Source organism: Scardinius erythrophthalmus (genome assembly GCF_964197995.2).
Source record: "Scardinius erythrophthalmus genome assembly, chromosome: 1".
NCBI lineage: Eukaryota > Metazoa > Chordata > Actinopteri > Cypriniformes > Leuciscidae > Scardinius > Scardinius erythrophthalmus.
In genome coordinates this window covers 41,167,103-41,191,039 of record NC_138221.1, presented here as the reverse complement: position 1 = coordinate 41,191,039, position 23,937 = coordinate 41,167,103, and the positions used below count along the sequence as shown (strand labels likewise).

The 23,937-nt window shown below is 37.5% G+C and overlaps 2 protein-coding genes across 3 annotated transcripts in view; one reads left to right on the top strand and one right to left on the bottom strand.

Annotated features, from left to right (window-relative positions):
- The window catches only part of LOC308700840 (syntaxin-binding protein 4), a gene marked incomplete at its 5' end in the record, with an annotated part of 65,124 nt that overhangs the window by 1,057 nt on the left and 40,130 nt on the right, over positions 1 to 23,937 (top strand). The window contains 2 exons of one of the 2 annotated variants that reach the window (XM_081382654.1): positions 8,073 to 8,227; positions 19,878 to 19,999. In XM_081382654.1, the coding sequence (XP_081238780.1) occupies positions 19,950 to 19,999 (50 nt within the window). Of the gene's footprint in view, positions 1 to 8,072; positions 8,228 to 19,877; positions 20,000 to 22,907; positions 22,973 to 23,937 lie in introns of those variants that run through there. The other variant, XM_081382653.1, reaches the window with a different exon arrangement.
- On the bottom strand, positions 1,690 to 14,412 carry ppl (periplakin). The gene is made up of 22 exons (XM_081382638.1): positions 14,218 to 14,412; positions 12,039 to 12,138; positions 11,069 to 11,223; positions 10,809 to 10,929; positions 10,592 to 10,711; positions 10,435 to 10,476; positions 10,146 to 10,307; positions 9,891 to 9,998; positions 9,423 to 9,518; positions 9,218 to 9,340; positions 8,944 to 9,090; positions 8,483 to 8,634; positions 8,303 to 8,406; positions 8,058 to 8,215; positions 6,823 to 7,001; positions 6,596 to 6,734; positions 6,258 to 6,451; positions 5,764 to 5,914; positions 5,588 to 5,671; positions 5,379 to 5,495; positions 5,169 to 5,261; positions 1,690 to 4,708 (listed from the first exon to the last, which is right to left on the bottom strand). Exons 1-22 carry the CDS (start codon positions 14,265 to 14,267, stop codon positions 2,039 to 2,041), a joined length of 5,265 nt encoding a protein of 1,754 aa, XP_081238764.1. The 5' UTR covers positions 14,268 to 14,412; the 3' UTR covers positions 1,690 to 2,038.

The following is a 23,937-nucleotide window of genomic DNA, read 5'->3' as shown; positions in this document are numbered from 1 at the left end:
CGGAGTTCAACGCTCAAAGTTCAAAGCAGAAGAAGATATTTGTTTTGAAAGAAGGACATTTTTAAGGACTACAACGAATGGCTGGTAGGGACAAAAATAACATTCTTCCCAGGTTAGTGACATCACTAACCCTAAAATGTACATAAACCCCGCCCCCAGCTCCATGTTGAGAAGAGGAAGAGTTGTTGTAGTGCTGTACATTTGTGAGTCTGCTCAAGCTGTCGCATCTGTCTTTTCACATGCAATACAGTACGTAACACAAATGCAACTCTGTAGGCATCTTACAACAGTTCCCACACAAGCAATTTTATAGATTATCATGACAGAATATACTAATTAAAGATACTTAACTCCGCATCAGCAACATAAATTCATCAATAACCATTCAGAAACGTCCTGTTGCATTCTACATGTTGTCACTTCTTCTTGAGTCTCTCCATCATTGTCCGACTTTAGTTTAACCATAAAAGGCAGAACAGTTTCTGACATTTTAGTGCATGTCTGCGTGAGGTAATCGGAGCTGCTAACACACAGGAGCTATTGAAGCTCCGCCCTCTGTGCCTGGAGCAGCAGCTCATTTGCATTTAAAGGGACAGACACACAAAACAACGCTTTTTACTGACCCTCAAAAAGGGACAATTTTAACATGCTGTAAAAATTATCCGTGGGGTATTTTGAGCTAAAACTTCACATACACACTCTGGGGACAACATAGACTTATTTTACATATTGTAAATAGGGGTATTGTACCACCCCTTTAAGACAAAACATGTGCAAATTCATGTCAACACCATTGTATTTTCTTCTTAAAACTGCAGTGAAAAAAGACAGTCAAAGAGGTTTGAAATAGCTGGTGTTTCTTACGTCACGAACTACCTTGTAACCAATCACGTCAGGGGAGTCTCAAGAGAGGCTAAGTTAACCCTGTGTATTTTTCTGTTGACACGAAAAATCGTGTACATTTAGCAATATAGCGGGTGTATATGACGTATATTGCACGTTATGATGAACTATATGCCTTTCTCCACTGATGCTCTATGGTGTTCAAAACATTTGAAGGATGCTGATTTTCAGAAGGCAGCTGTGACTCTGAGATGGTGAACGGGAACATGGTTTGTGTAACATTAGCAACACATTATTTGCTGTTTGATAGTCGAGTAAAAGGCTAATCATATAAATTACCGTTACTGTCCAATGTTATAGAGAACGATACATAAAACACGTTACCATGCTGATACATCAACTTGTGGACGACCCTGGAGTGAGTGGAGTTAGGGCTCATTTGCATATTCATGGTTAGGCGTACAGTATAATAAATTAAGCAAGGGTGTAGTTATATTTAAGCTATTTTAAGGCATGAATACTTTTTTTCACAGGAAAAAAACTTTTTGGTGCCTTTTTGGTGATCAAAGATGAGTTTGAATGGATACAATTATTGACTTCAGGGGGGCTTTAAATTCCTGCAAAACAAATGTCAATTTTTTGAATAAAAAAAAATGTTTTACTCTTTTTAAGAGTAATATTTTAAGCTAATTTATTGTGTAATGTTTGGTAATCATTTAAACCATAGATGAAAGACACCCAATGGTTTTGTGATCTAAAAAGTGATTGTAAAGATAGTTTGAGCTTTTATTGCTTTATGATAAAGATGAAGGGAAAGAACACGCAGTACTCAGGTTTATTCACATTTCATTCATGTTTTAATCTCAAATCAAACACATGAAAGGAGAATAGATTCATCTGACTAGCGAAAAGTGCATGAAAAGCGAGACAGGGCTGTAACTTTATCATTAAGGCGCACACTTTATATGCATGTCTTAGATCAGATTACAGTGAAACTGAACTAGATTTCAGTAATACATCCTCAAAGTGCTAATCTTTAATGAAAACACTTCAGGAATAGTGATAGAAACATTAAACCAGATTCAGCACCATGACCATAAAGGAACACCATCTTGCATTGATATAAAAATGCTTTTTTAAAATAAATACATACTGTATTGAGAAAGGGAAAATAAAAAGAGATTTCCGGTGCAATTTATATGCCTCTGCCTGACAGCATGACACCGAACTCCTGGATGCTTATCTCTTTGTTCTGATATTGTTGCAGCTGACGGTTTGTGATGTTTCCTGCCCTCAGAGCTTCATCAATGGCAAACTTCTTGCCTGATTTTCTGTCGTGGAGAACAGAAGACTCGCCATTCGGACCCTTGACGGTGATCTCCTCCCAGTCGCACTCTTGACTCTGAAGGTTGACGAACATTTTCCAGTCGATTAGACCAAGCTTGTAAGCCTCCTCAGGCCTCATCTCCTTTCCAGTGTCTGGGTCGATGACGACAATTGAACGGCGGAGGTGACTTTCTCGCTGCTCCCTCTTCACTCTCGATGCAGAGAGACTCTTCTGAAGCTTTTCAATCTCTTCGTCCTTCTCCATTCTGATGCGTTTAAGGTCAGTGAGTTCTCTCTGCAAGGATTCCAGTCGAATTTCTAGGTTCCTGCTATTCTCCGCCGGAGAAGACTCAGTGATTTGTCTGGTTTCTTTTGATGTGATCTGGATTTCGGATTGAAGCTTCCTTAATTCGTTCTGTAGGCGCTGGTTCTCCTGCTGTAGCTTGTTGCTTTCATCGCGAATGTAGTCGACTTCTTTAGATGATTTTGTATTGGTAAACTCCACCTCAGAAAGCTTAGAGTTTAGGATGATAATCTGTTGGTCCAGCTCACGACGTCGCCTTTCCTCTTCTTCAAGGCTTTTCTTCAGCCTTATAATGTCCATCTCGGCATCTGGGTCTCGCTCGACTTGGACTTTTTCGGTTCGCACAACTTTTTCACGCACTTCCGTTCGCTCAAGTATTTCTTGTTGCTGCAACAAGGCGTTGTACTCCTTCTCCAAGAGCATACGCTTGTGCCTCTCCTCTTCAACCTGAAGACGAAGGATAGAGTGCTCTTTTTCTTGCTGAGGGTCCTGCTGGAGTACAACCTTTTGCTTTACTGTAACCTTTTCTCTGTTTTCCTTGTCCCTAATCTCTAGTTCATTGAGCCGCACTCTCAACCTCTGAATTTCAAGCTCAGCATCTCTGCGTGCTCTGCGTTCACGTTCCAGCTCCTCAAGCTGGAGTTCCAATTCAGCCTTTTGATGCTGCAGCCTTATCAGCTCTTCTTTCAAGATCTCTCTCTGTTTCTGCTCATTGTTGATATTTAAAGTGAAGGTGTCACATTCTGACATCAGGATTGGATCCCTCTCCATCTTCACAACTTCTTGCTGGACAATCTTTTCCCTCACCTGTGACAAGTCGATCTTCTTGAGCCTGATCCTTTCTTCATTTGCAGCCCTTTCGTTTTCCAGGTCCAAACGTTTCCTCTGCTCCTCAGCCAGTTTCCGCTTGAGACTCTCAATCTCCTCCTTGGTTTTAGGATCTTCTCTGTATTGCATGATCTCATTTACGACCTCTTTGGTCTGAATCTGAGGCTTGGTGTCTTTCCATCTTTGAATCTCCTCTTTGAGTTGGAGGATCTCCATCTCGAACTTCTCTGTTTGGTGGGATTTATCCACAATTTCATTCCTGAGTTTCTCCAGTTCTCTTTCTGTTTCTGGGTCAATCTTGTATTTGACGACCTCTTTGATTAACTCTTTGTATTCAATTTGTGGGCCTCTGTTTCTTAGCATTGTCAGTTCATCCTGAAGGGACCTCAGCTGCTGCTCTGAATCTCTGCACCTTCTCTGCTGCTCCACCAGTTCAAGTCGAAGATTTGCCACCTCTGTTTCTGCCTTCGGATCAGGTCGAACAATCTCACGGACTTTCTCCTGAATTATGACCTTTGACTTCTCTTCCTCCAGACTGGTAATCTTGCGGGTAAGGTCTGTTTTCTCTCTCAGTGAGGTGCTGCGCCTTGTTTTTTCATCTTCATACTGTCTTCTCAGATTCTCTACCTCTCTCTCTAAAGCAATATCTTTCTCAACCTTCACGACTTCTTTGATGGAGATCTTTTCCTCAGCCATTGCCTTTTCTTTTTCAAGACGCCTTAATCTCTCCTGCAGGAATCGAAGCTCATCTTCAAGTTCTTTTCGGGTGTTTATTTCTTTTTGTTTCTGGTCAAGCAACAATCTGTACTCACTCTCAAGTCGAGGGTCATTTTGAACCTTAATGACTTCCTCCTCAGTGATTATTTCCTGCTCCTTGCTTTTCTCCTCTGCAAGAATAGTCACTTGCTTTTGAATCTGAATGATTTCATTCTCTCTGACCATCTTTAGCCGCTTGACTTCCTCTAGCTCTTCTCTTAGTCTCCTAAGTTCTTCTTCCTGCCCCCTGTCCTTCTCAATGCGGAGCACCTCTTTGACTGTATACTGCTGAGCTCCCTCTTTCATTTCGGTCTCAATCCCACGCAGCTTTATACGCAGAGTGTCCAGTTCACTCTCTAAGACACGAGTGGTCCTGCTTTCATCTAAGAGCTTCTGCTGGATCCTGTGATATTCTTCATCCAGTTGAGGGTCAGGCACCTGCTTGATGAGCTCTTTCTTGACGATAGTATCCTGCGGTTTCTGGCCCTCTAGTAAATAGATGTCAGTCTGTACACTTTCAATTTCCTTTTCCAGTTGGTCTCTACGCTGAATTTCTTCCTGAAGCTGTTTTCTGATTCTCCAGGGCTCTTCGCCTGGGGCTGATGATCTCACAGTCTGGACTTCTTGCTTGATTATTGAAACTTCTGGTTGCTATAAAGAATTATAAAATATTGAATGTGTGTAATAAGTAAAAAGAATAAAGAAGTGCTGTCAAATCGATTAATCACATAAAACACAAAAGTTTGTTTTCATAATATATGTTTTTGTGTGTATATATATATATATATATATACACATATATATATATATATATATATATATATATATATATATATATATATATGAGGCTCTGGCATAGGTCCAACGCAGAAGTATAAATCAGCCTTAAAACTGATAAGACTTTTTATGACCCCCAAATGAATTTGCAGAGAGTTGTGAATCTCACTTAATTGAATATATATATATATATATATATATATATACATATATTATGTAAACACAAACCTTTATGTTAGATGTGATTAATCGCGAGTAATTGATTTGACAGCACTAAAAGGCCATGCTTATATCATGCTATTGTTATTTTGTAGCATATGATAATGTGTTTTACCTGGTTAAGAAGGCTTTGAGCAAACTCAAGGTTCTGCAGTCTCTGTTTGTTCACAGCATTCACTTCAGTGAATCTAGCCTCAATTGCAGATTCCTTTAGAACACAAGATGTTTAAACTTCAACAGTCAGAAAAACTGTTCTCATTAAAAAGACTATAAAAGGTTCTAATTACTTGATCCAGGAAACTGTTTACTTTTCAAAAATATTCACCTCTCTATTCACTTTTAAGGCAGGAGATTCAAGTCTGGTCCTTTTGTATGTCTGGGGAACCAAGCCATCTTCAAGGTCAAGGATGGATTTAAACCGCTCTGCTTCATTTTCATAGTCCTGAAAGCCACGGCACAAAGGAGTTCACACAGCTTTGCATAAACATGATAGTAGGATAATTCTCTGCAAGTAATACACTGAGATTTTAGTACCTTGACTGCTTGCTGATAAAGCTGTGCATTTCTTGACACATTGTTCAGGTCTGATTCCTTTCTTGTGATGTCAGAGAGCAGAATCTGTACATTTCAAACATGGTTTTGGTAAATAAATATAATTTGTAATATTACAATGCAATTATTATAATGACGGAAATGACTATAGAACTTACTCTTTGATTTTTCAGTTTTGCATCAATCTGTTTGATGTCATCAGTTTCACGTGGCTCATAGTTTGGTACTCGAGAAAGCCAGCTATTGAGGTTGTCATAGTCATTGTGGTAGTTGGCGTAGGCGATTTTGGCTCTTTGCAGACTTTGTGATCTGTAAATTTTTAATAATTCTATTAATTTCAAGTTGTATAAATTAACATTAATGTATGTATTATGAACAAACATGAATTAACAGTGAACAATAGTAAATGTATATATGAAAATGGATTATTAAATGATGTTCATGTTACTAAATTTATCAACTAATATCAACAAATTGCTGTAAAGTGTAACAAACACTAATAGGGAAAACAATCCAATTCATTTTAGATGCAATATAAATAATATAAATCACAGAACGCAGTATACTAAAGACTAATCTGAATTAAATTCTTATCACATTTTTTTAAAAGTACACTCGCATTTGAAATAACTTTGGTTTAATATGAACTCACCTGGCTTCAGTCTGTCTGTTCAGGTTGTCAAAGCGTTTGCTGAGTTTCTGAACATCAGCTTCTTGCCTCTCAATATCAGGGCAATGCTCTTGCACTTTGCTGGCCATATTGCTGCAGCTGGCCTTGGCATCTCTCAGGTTCTGCTCAGACTCTGTGATAATAGCTCTTTTGCTCCTTAGCTCAGATGTAATGTCCTGGAGACAAGAATACATCAGACATCAATCATGAGTAAATCTTGGAAAAAACATCAATCATATAGCAGGGTGTCCGCGGATCCTAGTGAATCTTGGAAAAAAAGATCATGAGAAAAAAAAAGTGGCATGGATTACGAAGCTTACCGCCAACTCGCGCTGGGTCTTCTCCAGTGAGGTGGGGTCGGATGGGGCAACCTCCTCTCTTGCCAGTTTGTTTTCATAGGTGGACAGTAGAGCTTTGCCATTCTGCAGAGAATTCTCCAGCTGATAGGAGTTCTGCAGTCTACAAAAGTAACATTTTTAGGCTCACAATTCAGGTTCTCATTTAGCATGACATTCTTGAAAAAAAAAGAAAAAAGAGGTGCACTTACTTGTCACCTGCACACTTCAACAGCAGATCGACTTTGTTGTATTTTTTGTTAGTCTCATCCACCTTGGAGTAGAGCTGTGGTGCACTTGAACATTTGGGAGATGATCTGAGGAAAGTCTCAGCCTCCTGTAATTTTGCAGACTTTTCTGGCTCTATCTTGCGAACAGCAGAAGTAATTTCCTATGAAGAAAATACTGGATTAAGGCAAGGTCAAAATGCCATTTGCCACTGAAATACAGGGTCAGAGTCATTTCAGATGCTTGCTCACTTTTACACATTTAAGTCTACTGTGTTGATGATAGACAAGAGAACAAATGAGGTGTATGTGCAGTTTATTATTCACATTTTATTGGATTTGAATGCCTGTTATTTTGAATACCACCAAGAATGATAACTATAAAGATAACGGTAAGACTTTAGTTGAGTCCAATTCTCACTTTTAACTATTAGTTTTATTAGTTTCTTATTAGCATGCATATTACTAGGATATTGGCTGTTTATTAGTACTTATAAAGTACATATTAATGCCTTATTCTGCATGACCATATCCTACATCTCTAATCCTATCCAATGTCTAAACTTAACAACTACCTTACAAACTACTAATAAGCAGTAATTTGGAGTTTATTGAGGCAAAAGTCATAGTTAGTTAATCGTGAGAATTGGACCCTAAACTAGTGTGACCAAGATAACTTTAACAATAGCTATATTAGATTCCACACCAGCGGATGATATTGTTCTGTTGTTTCTTAGTGCATGCTGCAGTTTATGTTGTCTGTTGCTTGAACTGTTTGAGGTCTTAAACCAGGATGGATTCTGATTGGCTTTCACTGCTTTTATCGTTCATCAGCTAGAAAAAAATTATTCTGAAAGCGATTCCAATGAAATTGTTTCACTGTGCTGCTAATCGATATAGTGGACTCTGCTATCCTTTTATATTTAAAATGATTTTTAAAAATACATCTTATCCTATGTCGTTAACTTTATAGTTATCGTTCTTAGTGTGAACGAGCCTTATGACCATCAAATGTGCACTCAAGATTCAAACTAACATTTTTATTCTTTAAAAGTGGACGGACATCACCAAAAACAATTGAGAACCACTGTACTAATGTGACTGAAATATAATGATAATGAATATTATTAGATTGTACTTTTTATAATGAGAACATTTAGTCAGACACATGACACTTGTTGTCCACTACAGAATTAACATTAAGACACCAAACTTTGTACCTTTATGTCCTGTAGCCTGTCAGAGCTGTCTTGAACAGGACGTGTTTGCTCCAGTGGGGGGCGCACTCGAGAGTAAATGGCCTTCTCCTGCTTATCCAGATCACTGACCACTTTATCCAGTCCTGCCATCAGCTGACGGCATTGCTGCTCTTGTTTATCTGAGGATGGAGGTAAGAATGAATGAAGTATTTAACTCTCTTTAGGAGAGCTTTGCATCTAAGTTTATCATAACGTAAGAGACAAACCTTGACCTCCTGTACTCTCCTTCCTTAGCTCTGACAGTCGTGCCTGTAGTGCAGATTTGCTACTGGCTACTTTCTGTTTGATGCTTTTGTGCTGGTTTATCAGACTACAAAAAATGTTTTCATATTAGACACAACTGACACATTCACACATGACATACACAGATATCAAGGAATACCCACTTGTCAGCAACGGCCACAGCCTCAGGGTCGGTTGGCGGGATTACGAAGCACACTCCTGGAGCACTCATGGTGCGGCCATTTGCATCCTTCACGTCCCATTTGGGCCCATTGTTCCTGAGCAGGGTGTACCGCTCTCCTCGCAAAATTGAACCCTGTGTCGTTCAAAATAAGCAAAGTAAGCTCTGTTTCAACTTGATATTGCAGCTAAAAAAAACACAAATGTGAAATCCGTACAAAATCCCCTGCACACGTCTCCAGAGGTTTATATGAGATGAATCGTTTGGGTGAAGGCCGTCTTAAGGATTTAAATACATTAGATGGGGGACTCCGAAAACCCGAGCAGAGACAGAGTGTAACGGTTTTCTGTGCTTACTCATGATAATAGCTGATGTTTCACTGACTTGGTATTAGCGGAGCTCTAAGCTGCATGCATACAGTGATCGAGAGCTCAAACTCCATACCTCATTAGCCTCATATTCACACAGAGCCTCGATAGGAAGCAGTTTCTGAGGAGTATCCCTGCGGTACTTCAGAGGGAGCACCAGCAGGCTGCGCTTCTGAAGACCTTTCAGTCGCTCGTCAAAATGACCCATGGCCTTTGCCTGATCCTGGCAATACAAACACAGACAGCCTTAGATAGCGAAGACACCTTTTAATTCATTAATAATTTAATATACACATTATATGAATTAAAAAGGAATTCAATATAGGTGCCAAACTAAACAATATATTTACATCCAGGTCAGCAATGAGCCCCTCCATCTGGTACATGTCTTTAAACTCTGGATTATACTTCTGGTTGATCTCGGTCTCCAGGCGCTTCAACAAATCGTTGGTGTCTCTTGCATCCTTGTGGAACTGTAAAAAAAAAAAGGAATAATGCAACTGATAGCAATATAGAATATGGAACAGGAAATTAGTGTGTAAAATGTAGACTGACTTTGTGATAGTCATCCATGTTCTTGAGGTGGTTCTCTTCACAGATGAGCAGGTTGAGGTACTCCTTCCAATCCGCATGCACGGCATCCATGTGTGCCTAAAACCAAGACATGCTTTAGAATAAGCATTTACAGTACGGCTATACCACAGTAGTATGCGTCTTTTTTTTATTAAATTTAGTTTATATACAGTCATTACAAGTGTAACATATAAAAGACCCATTTGCCACAAGTTGAAATTTCACAGGATTAATTACCCTTATAAACACAACCTCAATGAATTACAAACAATAAAACAGTAAAATACCCTGAAAAAATGTAATTATAAAGAATAATACATAAAAACACAAACACATTTACAAATAAATAATTTTATAAATAATAAAATGAAATAAATTGAAAAAATAAAACTGTCTACAGAGTCAGCAAGTTATCAATTAATCATTATAGCGAACGGCTTGTAATATTACCCCAATGACATTTTTTCCCGGATGGTTCTGCTCAATAAATTCCTCTCCATCTTCGTTCAGCTGGGTGATGGTTTTCTCCTTAGACTCCAGACACTTGCTGATGAAGTTCTGATGAAGATGTCAAGCAGCATGTTAAAAAATATTTATTAGTACTTTATTTATAAAGTAGGAGGTTTGAATAATGAAAGCATATTCGAAAGTCTTAGTGCCATCTAGACTCGTAATACCAATCATTAAATGGCTTCCAAGCCTTACCTCGTACTGCCTCTTTCGGGCAGGGTAGTCCAGGTTGTTGTCGCTCCAGTCATATGTGATTCGCTCTTCAGCTTGCTGGTCCATCCAGTAGAGCTCGTTGGTGCAGCGCTGCATGTAATCTCTCAGACTGAGCAGGTTCTTCTGACGTGCTGCGGAGCTCGCCTGTAATGGACAATTGGTGAAATCCAGTGTTTTTAGACATGTGAATTGACAACTAACTCAGTCTTTTACTAGTACAACTTCAGTGCAATAACTAGGTAGCAAATTCAATCCAGAAAGTGAGTCTCACCAGTAGTCTGTTGTACTTCGCCTGCTGGCCATCCAAACCGTCCTGTTATGCAAGTAAACAAATAAGTCACAGATGCCACTCGCATGACTGTTCAAAACAGTCAAATATTCTTCTTGTATTGCATTTCATTTTAAAACCATCAGTTAAACAAATTTACCCGGTCTGCAGTGATATACGGAGCCAATGCCTCCACTTCACTGTGGAAGATATTGTGCTCCTCCACTTCATTCTCGATGGTGGGCAGATCTTCTCCGAATCCTTTGTTGTTCAGATTTGCCTACATCCAAAAATATTTGACCATGAATCATTTGCATTTGAAATCATTTATTCGAGAAAAAAAAAAGAAACAGAGAGAGGTATGCTTAGATACACACCAGTTTCTCATCAATCATCTTTCCCCAGTTGACGGTGGGAACCTGCTCAGATCGTGTGATGTTGTAAATGCGATCATGATCATCGCGGTGCTTCATCACACGCACCCGCAGCTGTTTCATACTTTTTCATAGAGGAGAAAAAAAATGAGTCAGCCACAATCCCATAGCATAAGCATTCACAGCATATAATTCTGTTTGCATGGCATATAGCATGAGATGCTATCAGATATTTCAGTTTGAAGGTGGCTATAAAAACGTACTCCTTCTCAATCATCTCAGCCTGAGGGTGCTGCAAACGGGTGGCTTGGGATGCATCATCATCCAGGCTTTTCAGGAGCTCCAGTGAGTTCTGGATCCTCTTGTTGGTGTCCTCCTGGTACAGGGGCGGCTTGCCCTCATTGATCTTCTTGATATCCTAGAAACGTCAATGTGCAACACAATTTATGATAGTTATGTAACAATAGTTAAAGGGATAGTTCACACTCATGTCATTCCAAACCTGTATGACTTTCATCTGTGTAACACAAAAGAGGATATTTCTGAAAATGTATAAGATTTTTTGTTTTCCATATCAAGAAAGTCAATGAGGTCCAATGTTGTTTTGAACGCCACTGACTTTCACTGTAGAGAAATTTTTTTTTTTTAACGATTAAAATATCTTCTTTTGTGTTACATAGAAAAAAAAAAGGTTTTGAATTACATGAGGGTAAATGATAACAATTTTGGGTGTACTATTCCTTTAAAGATTATTTTTCCATTGGTATACACCAGTGTTGTTAATGCTAACTAAAACTATTACAAATTGTTTCTTGAATCGTTAATTGAAATAAAGCTGGGATAAAATAAAATATAAATATTAGATGGAAAAACTTTAACAAAAAAAAAAAACTTTAAACCAAATTAAAATGTAGACTTGGCAACTAACTGATATCAAATAAGTTTAAGTTGAAGTACTAAAATAATTTAAACTTAAACTGAAATAATAATGAATTAAAGCCATGTAAAATTATTTATATAAATATATAAAACAAAAACGAATTAAATGACAAAAATACATAACAAAAATCACTTTTTTTAAGATACTGATAGTATATAAATAATACTAAAGTAACACTGGCATAAACTTTCCACTATTTTAACCCAAATAACCCCAATGGACATATTTAAAGATGACATTAACATGCTTAACGGCTTTTATTTGTAATCCACGGACGCGTTTACTGTACCTACCCTATTGAGATTCTGTTCTGTCTCAATGATGTTCTTTTCCACCTTGTCTGCATTCCTCTGCAACTTGTCAATCAGGGTCACCAAATCAGTTTCAGTTGGTCTGAGGTGAAATTAAAGGAAATTAGTTTTTGTTGGTGCAGTTTGATATAGTTACAGTGAGCCAAATGTACAATTTTCGGTCTGCATTTTCCCAAAATACTGCAGCAAATGTAGTAGATTTGTTATGTTGAATCTCTGGATGTAGAACATAACACCTCACTTCACTTATCAGTCATGCTGAGATGCTCTGAAAATAAACACAGGACTTGAAACACTTTCATTCCACATCATCTGGCACAGACTTCAGATCTGTTAAGAGAACCTTGGTGCTATCAAAAAATATTGTCTCAGCTGAACCGTACTGAAAAAAAAGTGCTGTTCAACATAACTCCAGCCTAGCACAGTTTTAGTGCATTCTATGAATTCTAGAAAAATACAGTGTGACAGTGCACGGTGGACATGACTAAACTTGATCAGAAAACAAATTACACACCTAGGGCCGTATTTGCCTTAAGGACAAGGCATGTTATTTGAACATACAATAGCATGAATCATTAATAATAAGGTTAGTGCATGGCAGTTATAAATATCTTAAACTGATTAAATGATAATGTCATGAATAAGAAAACACAACACAGTTTTGTGTTAATTTGAGCTGTAAAACAACAACAACCGTAGAACTGAGTTATGAGTGAGATATGTAAATGAGAATGATAATTACAACAAGAAGGTGGCTTTAATGAGGGCGTTAGAAACTCAAACAGGTCTAACTGGTTTTATTCATACATGCAAGAAGGTTAAAAAGACTGTCTATGTCACCTCAAATAAATGCATTTGTATGTGAAACCCATCAAAAGGTGTGGCAAAACACAGCTGGACTGTTAAAGAAAGAGATTATGCAACCAAATGCTGTTGTAATGTATTTAATCAAAAACAACCATTAAAGCAAAATAGAAAAACAAAGCTCTATCTATCTATTAATTTTTAGCTGTCAAGAGAAAATGATTTAATCTGATTCGAGGAGAAGCTCTGGGTCTGGCAAGTAATTATTTGATGCTCGCTTCCCTTCCCTAGAGGTGTTCCCATATACAAAATATACAAATGCAAAAACATAAACTATGAAATCCGGATATCTTAAGAACAGTGTTATGAAATAGACTAAGGTTTTGTCCTTTTATAGTTCACTGCAAGCAAACGGCCCATATCTCTGTATGTCATGCCTTGTTTCTGTTAAAAGCAGACTGTTAAAAGCAGCACATTTGACACTGAGAGACCCATTGCGCGTAGCACAGTCAAACGACACCAAAAGATGACCTAAACAGAAAACTATGCGTTTAGGAAAACTTGTTTTTTTTTTTTTTTTTTTTTTTTTTTTACATCTGTAACCAATAAAATAATTTTGACTCAAACTGAAAACATATTCCAAGAGTAAAATCTTCCATAGTTGCAGTGAACTACCCTACTATATTAGTGTCCTATATAGAGTCCTGCAGGAACAAAGCTCGAGGCAAGACTCATCTATCAAACCATCAGTAGTTTGTGCTTGTTTGAACTTGAAAGTGTCACTCTGATTAAACTTTTACACTTAATCAATCAACATTCCCTACATATGTTGACTGACTCCAGCCTGTACTGATACAGATGTAATTTGAGAACTATATATGCAACAAGATATAATATAAAATATAATATAGGCCTAATAAAATGTTGTTTAGTGTTAAATAATATATAGCCTATTGATATTAACAATAAATTATAAATAATAATAAAACATAAATAATACATTCAAATGACTACTGTATATTCCTCTAATATCAATTTACATCAGTCTACTCTGTTTAGTACAGAATAATCCCGCAAGTCAAGCAATATGGATCTCAGTGAAAAGTTATCCAACCTGTTACAGCGCCACACCCTTTACTACAGTAACCGCACGTCAAGCAAGACCAAAGCAGAAACTGATATTTTAAATTTCAGGTTATATTGTGCACCGTGGCTAATGTAGCTACTACAAACCAAAGACAATGAAACGTGACAGAGTTAAAACACTCGCGCGCGCCGCTCCGTACGACTCCTCAGTGACGCGAATGAAAGTCCTCATCCCAACAAAAACGTATAAGTGTATCCGGTTGCCACCGACCTTTTTTCAGTGATGGTCACATTGCTCTTTGAAGGCTTTTTCTTGAACATGATGACAGTTGCGGTGTTTCTCCAACACCAGTCTAGCTGTTAAAATGGCTCAGATAGGATCCCACTCTGGTGTCTGTCGTTCAACTACCTGTAGCGTCTTCCAGGACAGCTACACCTCACATACAACGCCCACAATGAACGAAACCGCAACTATCCTCCCACGAACAGGAGCTCTCAAGGTTAGCCGTGCTAAAAGACATCAAGCCCATTTAAAGCACGGGCTGGTGTCCGCCCCTTTCTGAGAGACATACCTGCAGCCTATCGAAACAGAGGCGTCGTCCCTGTTACTTCTGTACTTTCGTGGGATGCATTTAACAGGCTTAAATGAAGACTTAAGTGCAAACTTTTAATCAATAGTAGGCTATGTTGTTTCGTTCAGAAAAGTAAGCAACATCAGCGTTTACTGTGATTATGTGGATAGAAATGGCCATAGGGTGTGTAGCATAACTAAGGCTCAGTCCACAACAATTACGATACTTTTGGGTATCTCATGATTTAAAATAAATAAATAAATTAGAAGCGTGCTTGAGGCCTATTCAATGTTTGATAAACTATCATTTAACATAAACATATTCAAAATTATTAACTAATTTAATACAGTTTTACTTTAGGCAAAAAAGGTAGAATTACAAAAAAAAAAATTGTTTAAAGTCTTGTTTTAATTTAAATATAATATTTTAACATTATAACATAGTTCAAACAGCATTCATCATAACATGATTGAATTGTAACTAAAGAGAGTACCTATCAAAAGGAATTTGATCCAGTTGGATTGCTTGGGTTCCTAACAGATACCCGATTTCAAGGAAGGACCTGATTTTTCACTCGGATGTACATCAAAATAGGGATGAAAAGACTATTGCAACTTCTGTTTCATGGCGACTTTAATTTTGATGTTTATTTAATGTTTAGCTAAAAAAGGGCAAAAAGAAAAAAGAAAAAAAAGAAAGAAAACTTTTTAAAATTCATAATGACTCTTGCTTCTCATGAACACATGCACCACAGTACAAATTAGCATGTCTTATTTATTGATGGCTTTTGTTTTAGCCATAAAGTTTTGGGTGGACATAAATCTTTCTCTCATATAGAGTGTCAGCTAACAGAGAGTTTACATAACCAGACCGACTTTTGTTTGGGATGCAGCTACTTTGTGAGACTTCGTTTCATGAAGAGTTTTAAAAGCCAGACCTTTTGTTAGACTGATTGCTGATGTGCTTGTTAAACTGCAGAGCAGTTTTCATTTTTATAGCCATTGTACATATCTGAAACAGATTTAAAACATCGCAATTGTCTCTGAACATGCAGGCCCTCATGCTAAGAAGTCACTAGGGGACCCTTCTTAATGCCAACAGAGGAACAAGTAATGAGAACCGGGTATTGTTGGGATGGCTAAACAGTGAGTCATCAGGGGAGGTGTGTGTGTGCATTTGTGTGTCTTTTTTTACTGTCTGTTTTTGGATGGAAGCAGATGGAAAAGCAACAGCAATATTAGTTTGGTGTTAAGTATCTCTCTTACTATTCAATTTTCCAGCATGCCTGAAGCCTCACACTGTATAAATAATGTATTTTTCAAAGACCAATTCAACAGGTGTCAGGTGAAGATTGCGGTGTAATCACACGTAAACCATAAAGCACAAACAAGTAAACAGAGCACAGGACAAATTATTTTTGAGGACGTATAATTTCAAGTTGACCCAGGATGCATTTTGGTTATCTGAATTACAGTTAAACATGAATGAAAAACAAGAATAATATTACACAGGGTTAGCTGAATAAGTGCAGTAGACTAAAACAAATAGCAAAATGTCCACCGGTGTCAACAGGCTTTAGCCTTCAAATACATTGATCAGCTGCACTGACCTCAAACCAAATTCAAATATTTGAATATTTTATGCTAATGTTTATGCTGCTATAACTACCTGAATATCGTCAGAGTCAAAGAAGCTTCGAGCCTTTTAAAAACTGTAAAGTGCACATAAACATGTACAAGTGTGAACTAGTGTGTTGTCACAGTTGGTTGCAAAAACGATGACGAGAAGGCTCTAATTGCAGCAGTATCAAAGTTTATTAAACAAACACCAAAGTCCCTTTCAAGGAAAGTCTGTTCACTCGGCCATGTTCATTTTGCCATATTTGCAAGGCCTCCAGGCAGCTATTTCAGGCATCTCAAAAACTGATTGCCGAACTCACAATTAAATAACATATTTCAAATCAGCAACAAAATCTGACATGAACTGTCCCATAGATACTGTTTGTGCTCAAATAGCGCTAAAAATGGGAACTATTTCTATGGGAACCGGAGCTTCTTACAGCAGCTGCAGTGATTCAATGACTTTACCAATCAGCGATTGGCTCTTTTACTTAGAAGCGACGTAATCCGTCATATTGCACGTTGCAGTTTCTCCCATTCATAAGTGATATAATAATCTATAGTCTTGGCAAACATTCAGAAAACTAGGAACTTGAAAACAGAACAACTGGTGTAATCATGACGAGAACTGACAATGAACTGACAGAAACACAGGGCTTAAATACACTAGTAAATGTAACTAAATTAACAACAGGTGTAGCCTAAAACATAAATCAATGAGAAAGCATAGCAATGAACTAAAAACTAGGACACAGAACTTTACACATATAGCAAACCCAGACAATCCCTTACATGTTAAATACTGTCAGAAATAAAATGTGAACTATTAAATTGCTTTTAATTGAAATAAAGCTGAAATAAAATATAAATATTATATTAAAAAATGTAAAGTAAACTTAAATGAAAATATTGCCTCATGGCAACAAACTGAAATAGAATAGGTTTGAGTTAAAATGACAAAAAAATTTAATTTAAAAATAAATTCAAGCTAAATAGAAATAGAAAAAACAACTAATAAAATGACAAAAGCACATAACCAAAATCACTAAAACGTAAATTTAAATGAAAACTGAAAATATAAAACAAAAGCTAATTTCAAATATTATTAAATACTACAATATGTCACTAAAATAACACTAATGTGTATGCAATTAATGTGATCTGGGGTCTGGGTGAAGCAAAGGGGTGCTAGGGGCTCTGTGTAAAATGTAAATGAAAAGAAAACTATTTTTATAATGTATTTTTGGGTCAGTCAAAGTTGAAAAGAGCTTTACAAATAAATCTGAAATTAATTAACAGTGTTTCTCAACAATGGTTTTTACATCAACTATTAATATTGGGGAAAAATAGACAAAGTTGGTATATCAACTTGATACAAAGTAAATATTTTTCAGAGAATATTTTAATAATCGGATTTGCTTTCAGTACAGTGACAATATATTTAATTTGATAATGTTGTTTATGATAAATGGATCTTAACATTTTGCAAAAGTAAGTGAAAAAATATTGAGTATCCTGTAAAAAGAGCCTAAAGCCTGACGCTGCAGAAGTCATTAAATGTGTTATAGCCGCCTATCTTACTATGGATATAATGAATACAGCTGCGATGCACTATTATATCACATCTCTAAAGGAATGCCCGAAGATAAGCTACAACTGTGGAGTCCTTGTGTGAAATTGGCTAAATGTGAACACAGTCCATTCCAAGGGCTTAAATATTAACTTTGACATGTAGTCATACTTCTCAAACAGTGTTTATATAGAACACTTCCTAATGATCTTAATGTGCGAATGGGTATTTGTCTATCATTTACATTTAGATCTGCACCATATTAGAGTCATTTTCATTAGCTGCAGAGTTACTTCTGTACCTGATGTGCTTGTATCAAGTCTCTTTTCAATTGTTGTTGCCACATTCTAGCTGCTACATATTCTACAAGTGAAAAGGGCAAGAAATTAATCTGTCATCACACGTTATATGCAAATGAATAGATATTTGCATGCACTGCTAATGAATAATACTGTAATACTGTGTAAGTGGGTTTGGAACCAGGAATTTATGAAACAGGTGAAAGGCCGGAATTCCCTTACACACCCATAGTGAAGGTGATATTGACGGACGTGTGTGGAACATTATCTGAACACAATTCAGCAGCGAGAGCTGTGCTGCCTGCCAGATTTGAAATACCGTAGTGTATTTATCCTTGTGGGTTTCTTAGCATTCCTCTGCCAGGATGGGCCTTCTTTGGAACTCAACACACATAATTCAAAGTTGTAATGATGAGCTTGTGTGCAATTAGCCATCGTGAAGTAAACTTTTTAGTGGTGGGGGGTACAAATGACCGTTCATTCTCCTCCGGGGGAGACTCTAGTCTGTGATAAATGTGTATGGACTATGGGGTGTGTACTGCATTGCACTGAGCATTTCTTTCAGTGCAAGGTGCATTATCCAAACATGGGTGGAGAGACCAAAGCATTTTAAATATGTAGTTTTGAGCTATCGACCAAAATAGACTGCCCTACCTGACAGTTTAAGAATAAAGCATGAGTCTCATATCAAGGATTTCTTCAAATCCTCCACTAATAGGCAAACCAGTTGATTAAAACATGAAAAACCAAGTCACTTATATTACATTACCATATACATTTATAAAACTCATGTAGAAATTTAATTCATCAATCTTCTGATTTCTAATGAAAGAGGAGTGTCAGTTTTTCCGGGTGTGAAGATTTAAGGTTCAATGGCAGGAGTGTCAGCACCTGCTTTGTTAAATACACAACTGCATTTTCTAGTCGCTAAAGGTGTGTCGCGCAGTTTCTCTTTGCAATATGTCCCAAAAAATGCACCTAGAAACCATAAGATGCAAATATGCTAGCCATCCGCTGAGGTATGTTAGGACATTGTTGGTGACAACATGGCTTTACAACTTTTGTCTCTGAAGGGGATACGCTTTGCAGTCGTAAAGTCTTGCATTACACCTGTTTTTCTTTCAGATAAAGGTGACACTTGGGTTCATAGCCTCATTACTTATCCTCCCTTTCTTTAGGTCAAAGAGGAACATTTACAAAACCACTGAAAATGCTGTTTCAGTGAGAGGCCAAGAAAGATCATTACTTTAAATGTTCTGTTTCAGCTAAAACAGTAATTCACCATGTAAATGCTTTAGTCTGAATTTGTACCAGTTGGATGATTCAGTTTGTGAAGTTGGTCGAACAGACCAAGAGGTGAGGCAGAAGTGGCGCTCAGCATGTATTTCATCCTTAAAACAGTCTTTGTGTCACGTACACTTGAAAAGACGAACAGATGGAGACTGTAGCTTTGAGACTGCACATGTAAACGTACTTATTTATTGACATTGGGATGAATGTCACTCCAAACTTATTATTTCTCTGCATTATTCACCTTTTGGAACGGGCAAAAGAGGTACATTGTCCATTGTCAGCAGTGATGCACAAAGCACAGAAGTCACTTTCAAACCAAGTAGAGTTTTGTTGGTTAACGTGGGGAAAACTTGAACCTGATGCGAAATTCCCAGTCACGTAAATTCCAATTGAAATGACTGGATATCACCCATGAAATTTCACCAAGCAACAGTAAATGTGACCGCACCTTTAGGGTTCAAGTTTTGTTTGGTTATCGTATCGTTATCATATTGTATCGTATCGTTGGGTTATCATTACCAGTACAAGTTTCCAGTTTCTATACTACAAACTAAAGATTCTGTTTAACTGTGTTTTAGGTTTCTCAGTACTGCATTTCCATGCTGTTCGGGAACTCTTTCGGGCATGCAGAGTGAGTCCAGCCTCAGAGAATGGCTGAATCCTCCCTGAGACTGTGGACAAAGCAGGAAGCCAAGGCTCAGTGAGTTTGAAAACCCCCCAAAGACCCTTTGACACACAAAACTGCTGTGTTGCAGCAATCCTGTTATGGCCCAGCCACAGTTCAGCAAACCAGACTGCCCATGGCCTCAAATCCCCAGCAGAAAATCTCAACAGAGCAATAATTTTCAGCCACCATTGGCTAATCACTCTATTTATCCCTTCAGAATTTCCTATTGTTTTTGTCTTTGTAGGATGACAAAATGCCTGATTAGAAAATGTACAGCTGAAAGTGGCTATGTCAGTGTAACAAGTATGTATAAAAGAGTCATGGAGTGGCATTGACACATAGAGTACAGGTGACAACCACACCCAGGTCAAGAATGAGATTCAGAACGAACCTGCTTGGCTGGGTCTGATGACAGACGGTGCAGCCCCACCTACATTCTACTACGGGGAGGGTCTGAGAAAACCAGCCAATCCTGCCTGGGCCAAGCCATTTCATTTATTTAGAAAGAGTGTTAAACATGCTTTTTAAGAAGCCATAAGTGTTCTGTGACCAATATGATGTGTTATTGAAAATGTCACTTTAGGGAATCTGCTGTCGAAAGCTGTAATTCCTCTCTGCTTGCTTAAGACGGACAAGGAACACTGCCTTTCAGATAAGGAGGAATGTTGACAGAATGACTGTGAACGGGCAGTTATGTGCACTGATCTACTGTTATCTAAAAACACGCTCCCACACCCTTTCTGTCACTCTCTCTGTATCTTTACGCCGCACATGATCTCATTCAAAGTATGTCAAGCATTGTAGTCAGCATGGCACTGAACTTAGTGACTCTTTTCTTTCCAAGGCAGGATGTCAATATCGCTAACTCTCAGACCTGCTGAAATGATGGACAGCAGTGTGTAAACATACTGATTAAGTGCCAGTCATCTGCAACTTGCGACACACTTTAAATACTGAGTATAAGTAATGTAAAGTATGTATGCCAGGAGTCTGGAGGATGACATGGCTAACTGCACTGACGTCTCACTAAAGTTGTCTCAGCAATTAGCCTGTAGATGTGCGCTTCCCTGCGTTACCAAACTTCACCACTAGGGGGAGACTTGGAAAAGGTGCATCAGGTACTAACACCTCTAAATTTTGCACCATCATTTAGAAAACAGAATATACAATAATATGCTTGTTTGAAGCTAAATAAGACACATTTAAAGGCAAATTTGCGATCATTTACTTATTCTGGGATAATGTATGATGGCCAGTAAACAGAACTGAATCATTTTTACTTGAAGCAAAAGACTAGTTTTCATTGTAAAACCGTAGTTAAGAGAATACCATATCATACTAAATTATTGTTTCCACAATAAAATAGTGGTAACTTGATACAGTCACCAGTGTCCTCCTCATAGATAGATTCAGCAGCCTCTTTTTTTTATAGTGGCAAGAAAAGAAAGGCCAAACAGAATTTGGTTTGCAAACAGATGCAAGATCAGAATTCTGTATGCAAATTACATTGATCATGAATGTTGAAAATTCTTTCAATGTAGGACAAAGGGATATTTTCTGATTTTAGTTTTGTTAATAAATTTATAATAAATTTAAATTTAAACTTATTTTTTCAAAAGAACAACAACCAACAGAGTTTTAATTTGACCAGGAGTGTTGCTTTGATTCATATCAACCTATTCAAGCTTATTTACACTATTTGAGTCCTTGGCCTCTATTAATTTATTATGATTTTACATTAGTAACAATAACTGCAATAGGTGAAAGTGAATACCATGGTAAATGTGTGTAACGGTTTTTACTATATCAGAGTTTCTCAAGAAAAAGACAGCAAATCCTATTTCGTTAAGACTTGATGAATTTACAGTCACACAAATCACTCTCGTCACTTCTCTGGTTCATATGTACCGGCAGGTCTAAATGAAGGAGGAGTTAGTAGTGTCCTTTATGAGTTTGTCACACAAAAGGTGACTGAGCAATGACTGTGTAGTGTATAAGGCAGAAAATGGCCTCATGGCAGAACTAGTTCTAAAGCACAAAACAAATTGGGACTAGTTGATTTATTTATTTTTCATCATATTTTATACCCATGATCATTCTTGCATGTAAAAGGTATTGCAGTTTCCTTTAAATAACTGAGGGCCTACTGGTTTTGAGTTCTAATTAAGTAATTATAAAGAGTGATGGGTTATGCACCAAAAGAACAAATGTAGACAGGTTTTGATTTGACTTATGAAGCTACAGGGACAGATATTGGTGTTACAAACAAATGTCTATGTGAGGAAATCGGAAACCCTTCTGGTGTTTAGGCTGCAGTGCAGCGATCTCGAACAGGTCAACAGCCGCACTATTCATCTCAATTACCTGAAGCTGAACGGTCATTGGCTTTACCTCATTTTGACTGCACATAGGCCTAGACAAAGTTTATCTCTGTATCAACCAATCAAAGCTTAGTTACCTGATGCCCTAAAATGCTCTCTAGGTAGACAGGTCATGGTTCTTGAGAGGCAGCCAGAGACTCACACATCCTAGTATAACCTACATACACAGACATTAGCCTACCTGTAGTTTGGCAAAGTCAAAGTAATGTGACCAGAGGGCTGTCGACAAGATGTAGATTTTCTAACAGACGACCAGGTCAGCATGAAAACCACGTGTTTTACAGATTAGAAACTGGCATAGTTGAGTCTCTCTCTCTCTCTCTCTCTCTCTCTCTCTCTCTCTCTCTCTCTCTCTCTCTCTCTCTCTCTCCCCTCTGGCAGTTGCTGTATCATTGATTTAATGCTGAATGAACGCTGACTCTTGAGCGAAGCTGCATGCGCGAACCACAAGCATGACATGAAATCGCGGTGATGTGTCTGGTGGTCATATTTGGAGGAGGCAGCATATAATTCCGTTTCCAGAGCAGGCTATTTCAACCTTAACGTTTGAGTTGGATGCAATGTCCTATCTGAACCCCGGGGGAAGACAGCTCGAGCGTTTTGATGGACTTTCGCTCATTTACTGGTAAGAATTGAATTTGGTTTTAAATTAAATTAAACAGTAAAATTAAATTAAACTCTAAACTTTACAAGTATTCATGTAAACGACTTAAGTTTCTAACTGTGTATGTGACAAGTAAAGAGCAGCATTATTAATGAAGAGCATGTAGTACGCTACATACAGTAGGCTACTGTTCACACAATGTTCTTGACGACGAGGTTTCGCTATTTCCACAAAGTAAAGGTAGCTGTGAGCATTTTAAAACATATTCCCGGATTAACAAAGATTAGGTTGGCTACAGATTTGTGGCATTGACATTTTTTGAGTAATGATATTAGATATTTTGGACAGTCTCTTCAAAAACTGAGGCGTCAAGTTCGTGCGCAATGTCTGTAATAGCCTGTAATTATTAAACAAAAAAGTAGGCTACTAGCCTACTGACAAAAACGTGTTGCGTTTATATAGCCTGTACAGATGAAGTTATACGTATCTTCATCTTCTTTTAGACCAGGGTTTTTTTTATGCCAAGGACCCCACAGATAATGATCCCTTTGCGAGAGAACCTGCAGCCGGTTATTATAGGCTATAAAGGCAGATTTATATTTTCATAGGCTCATTTGTACTGAAAACTCTTTTTGTACGGAAAATATTAAGCCTTACATAATAAAGCCAATATGTTGTTATAGCAAAATTAAATAATTGTTGTAAATAACTGATATTGTCAGTGTAATAAAGCAAAAGAGACGATGAAAACAGTATCTGGATGATGTTTTCTATGTAGCCTATATTTTCTACCCACTAAAAATAATGTAAAATGTTAAAACTTGACTTATTACATTTAAAAACCGGGGCTGATAAAAGATTAGTAATTAAAATTGATTTAATCTAATGATTTCAACAAATTTTTTGGAATGCACATGAACCGTATTCAACGTATTTAATCAATTTCTTAAGTTAACACGATAACTTTTACAGTCCTAAAATTACAT

Excerpts from the sequence above, each read along its gene's own strand:
- ppl (XM_081382638.1), bottom strand. The coding sequence starts at position 14,267 with ATGTTCAAGAAAAAGCCTTCAAAGAGCAATGTGACCATCACTGAAAAA. Across the intron at positions 10,930-11,068 it reads GCTGAGATGATTGAGAAGGA|TATGAAACAGCTGCGGGTGC; the intron begins GTACGTTTTTAT and ends TCTATGAAAAAG. Across the intron at positions 8,216-8,302 it reads GGAGAGTACAGGAGGTCAAG|ATAAACAAGAGCAGCAATGC; the intron begins GTTTGTCTCTTA and ends CTCCATCCTCAG.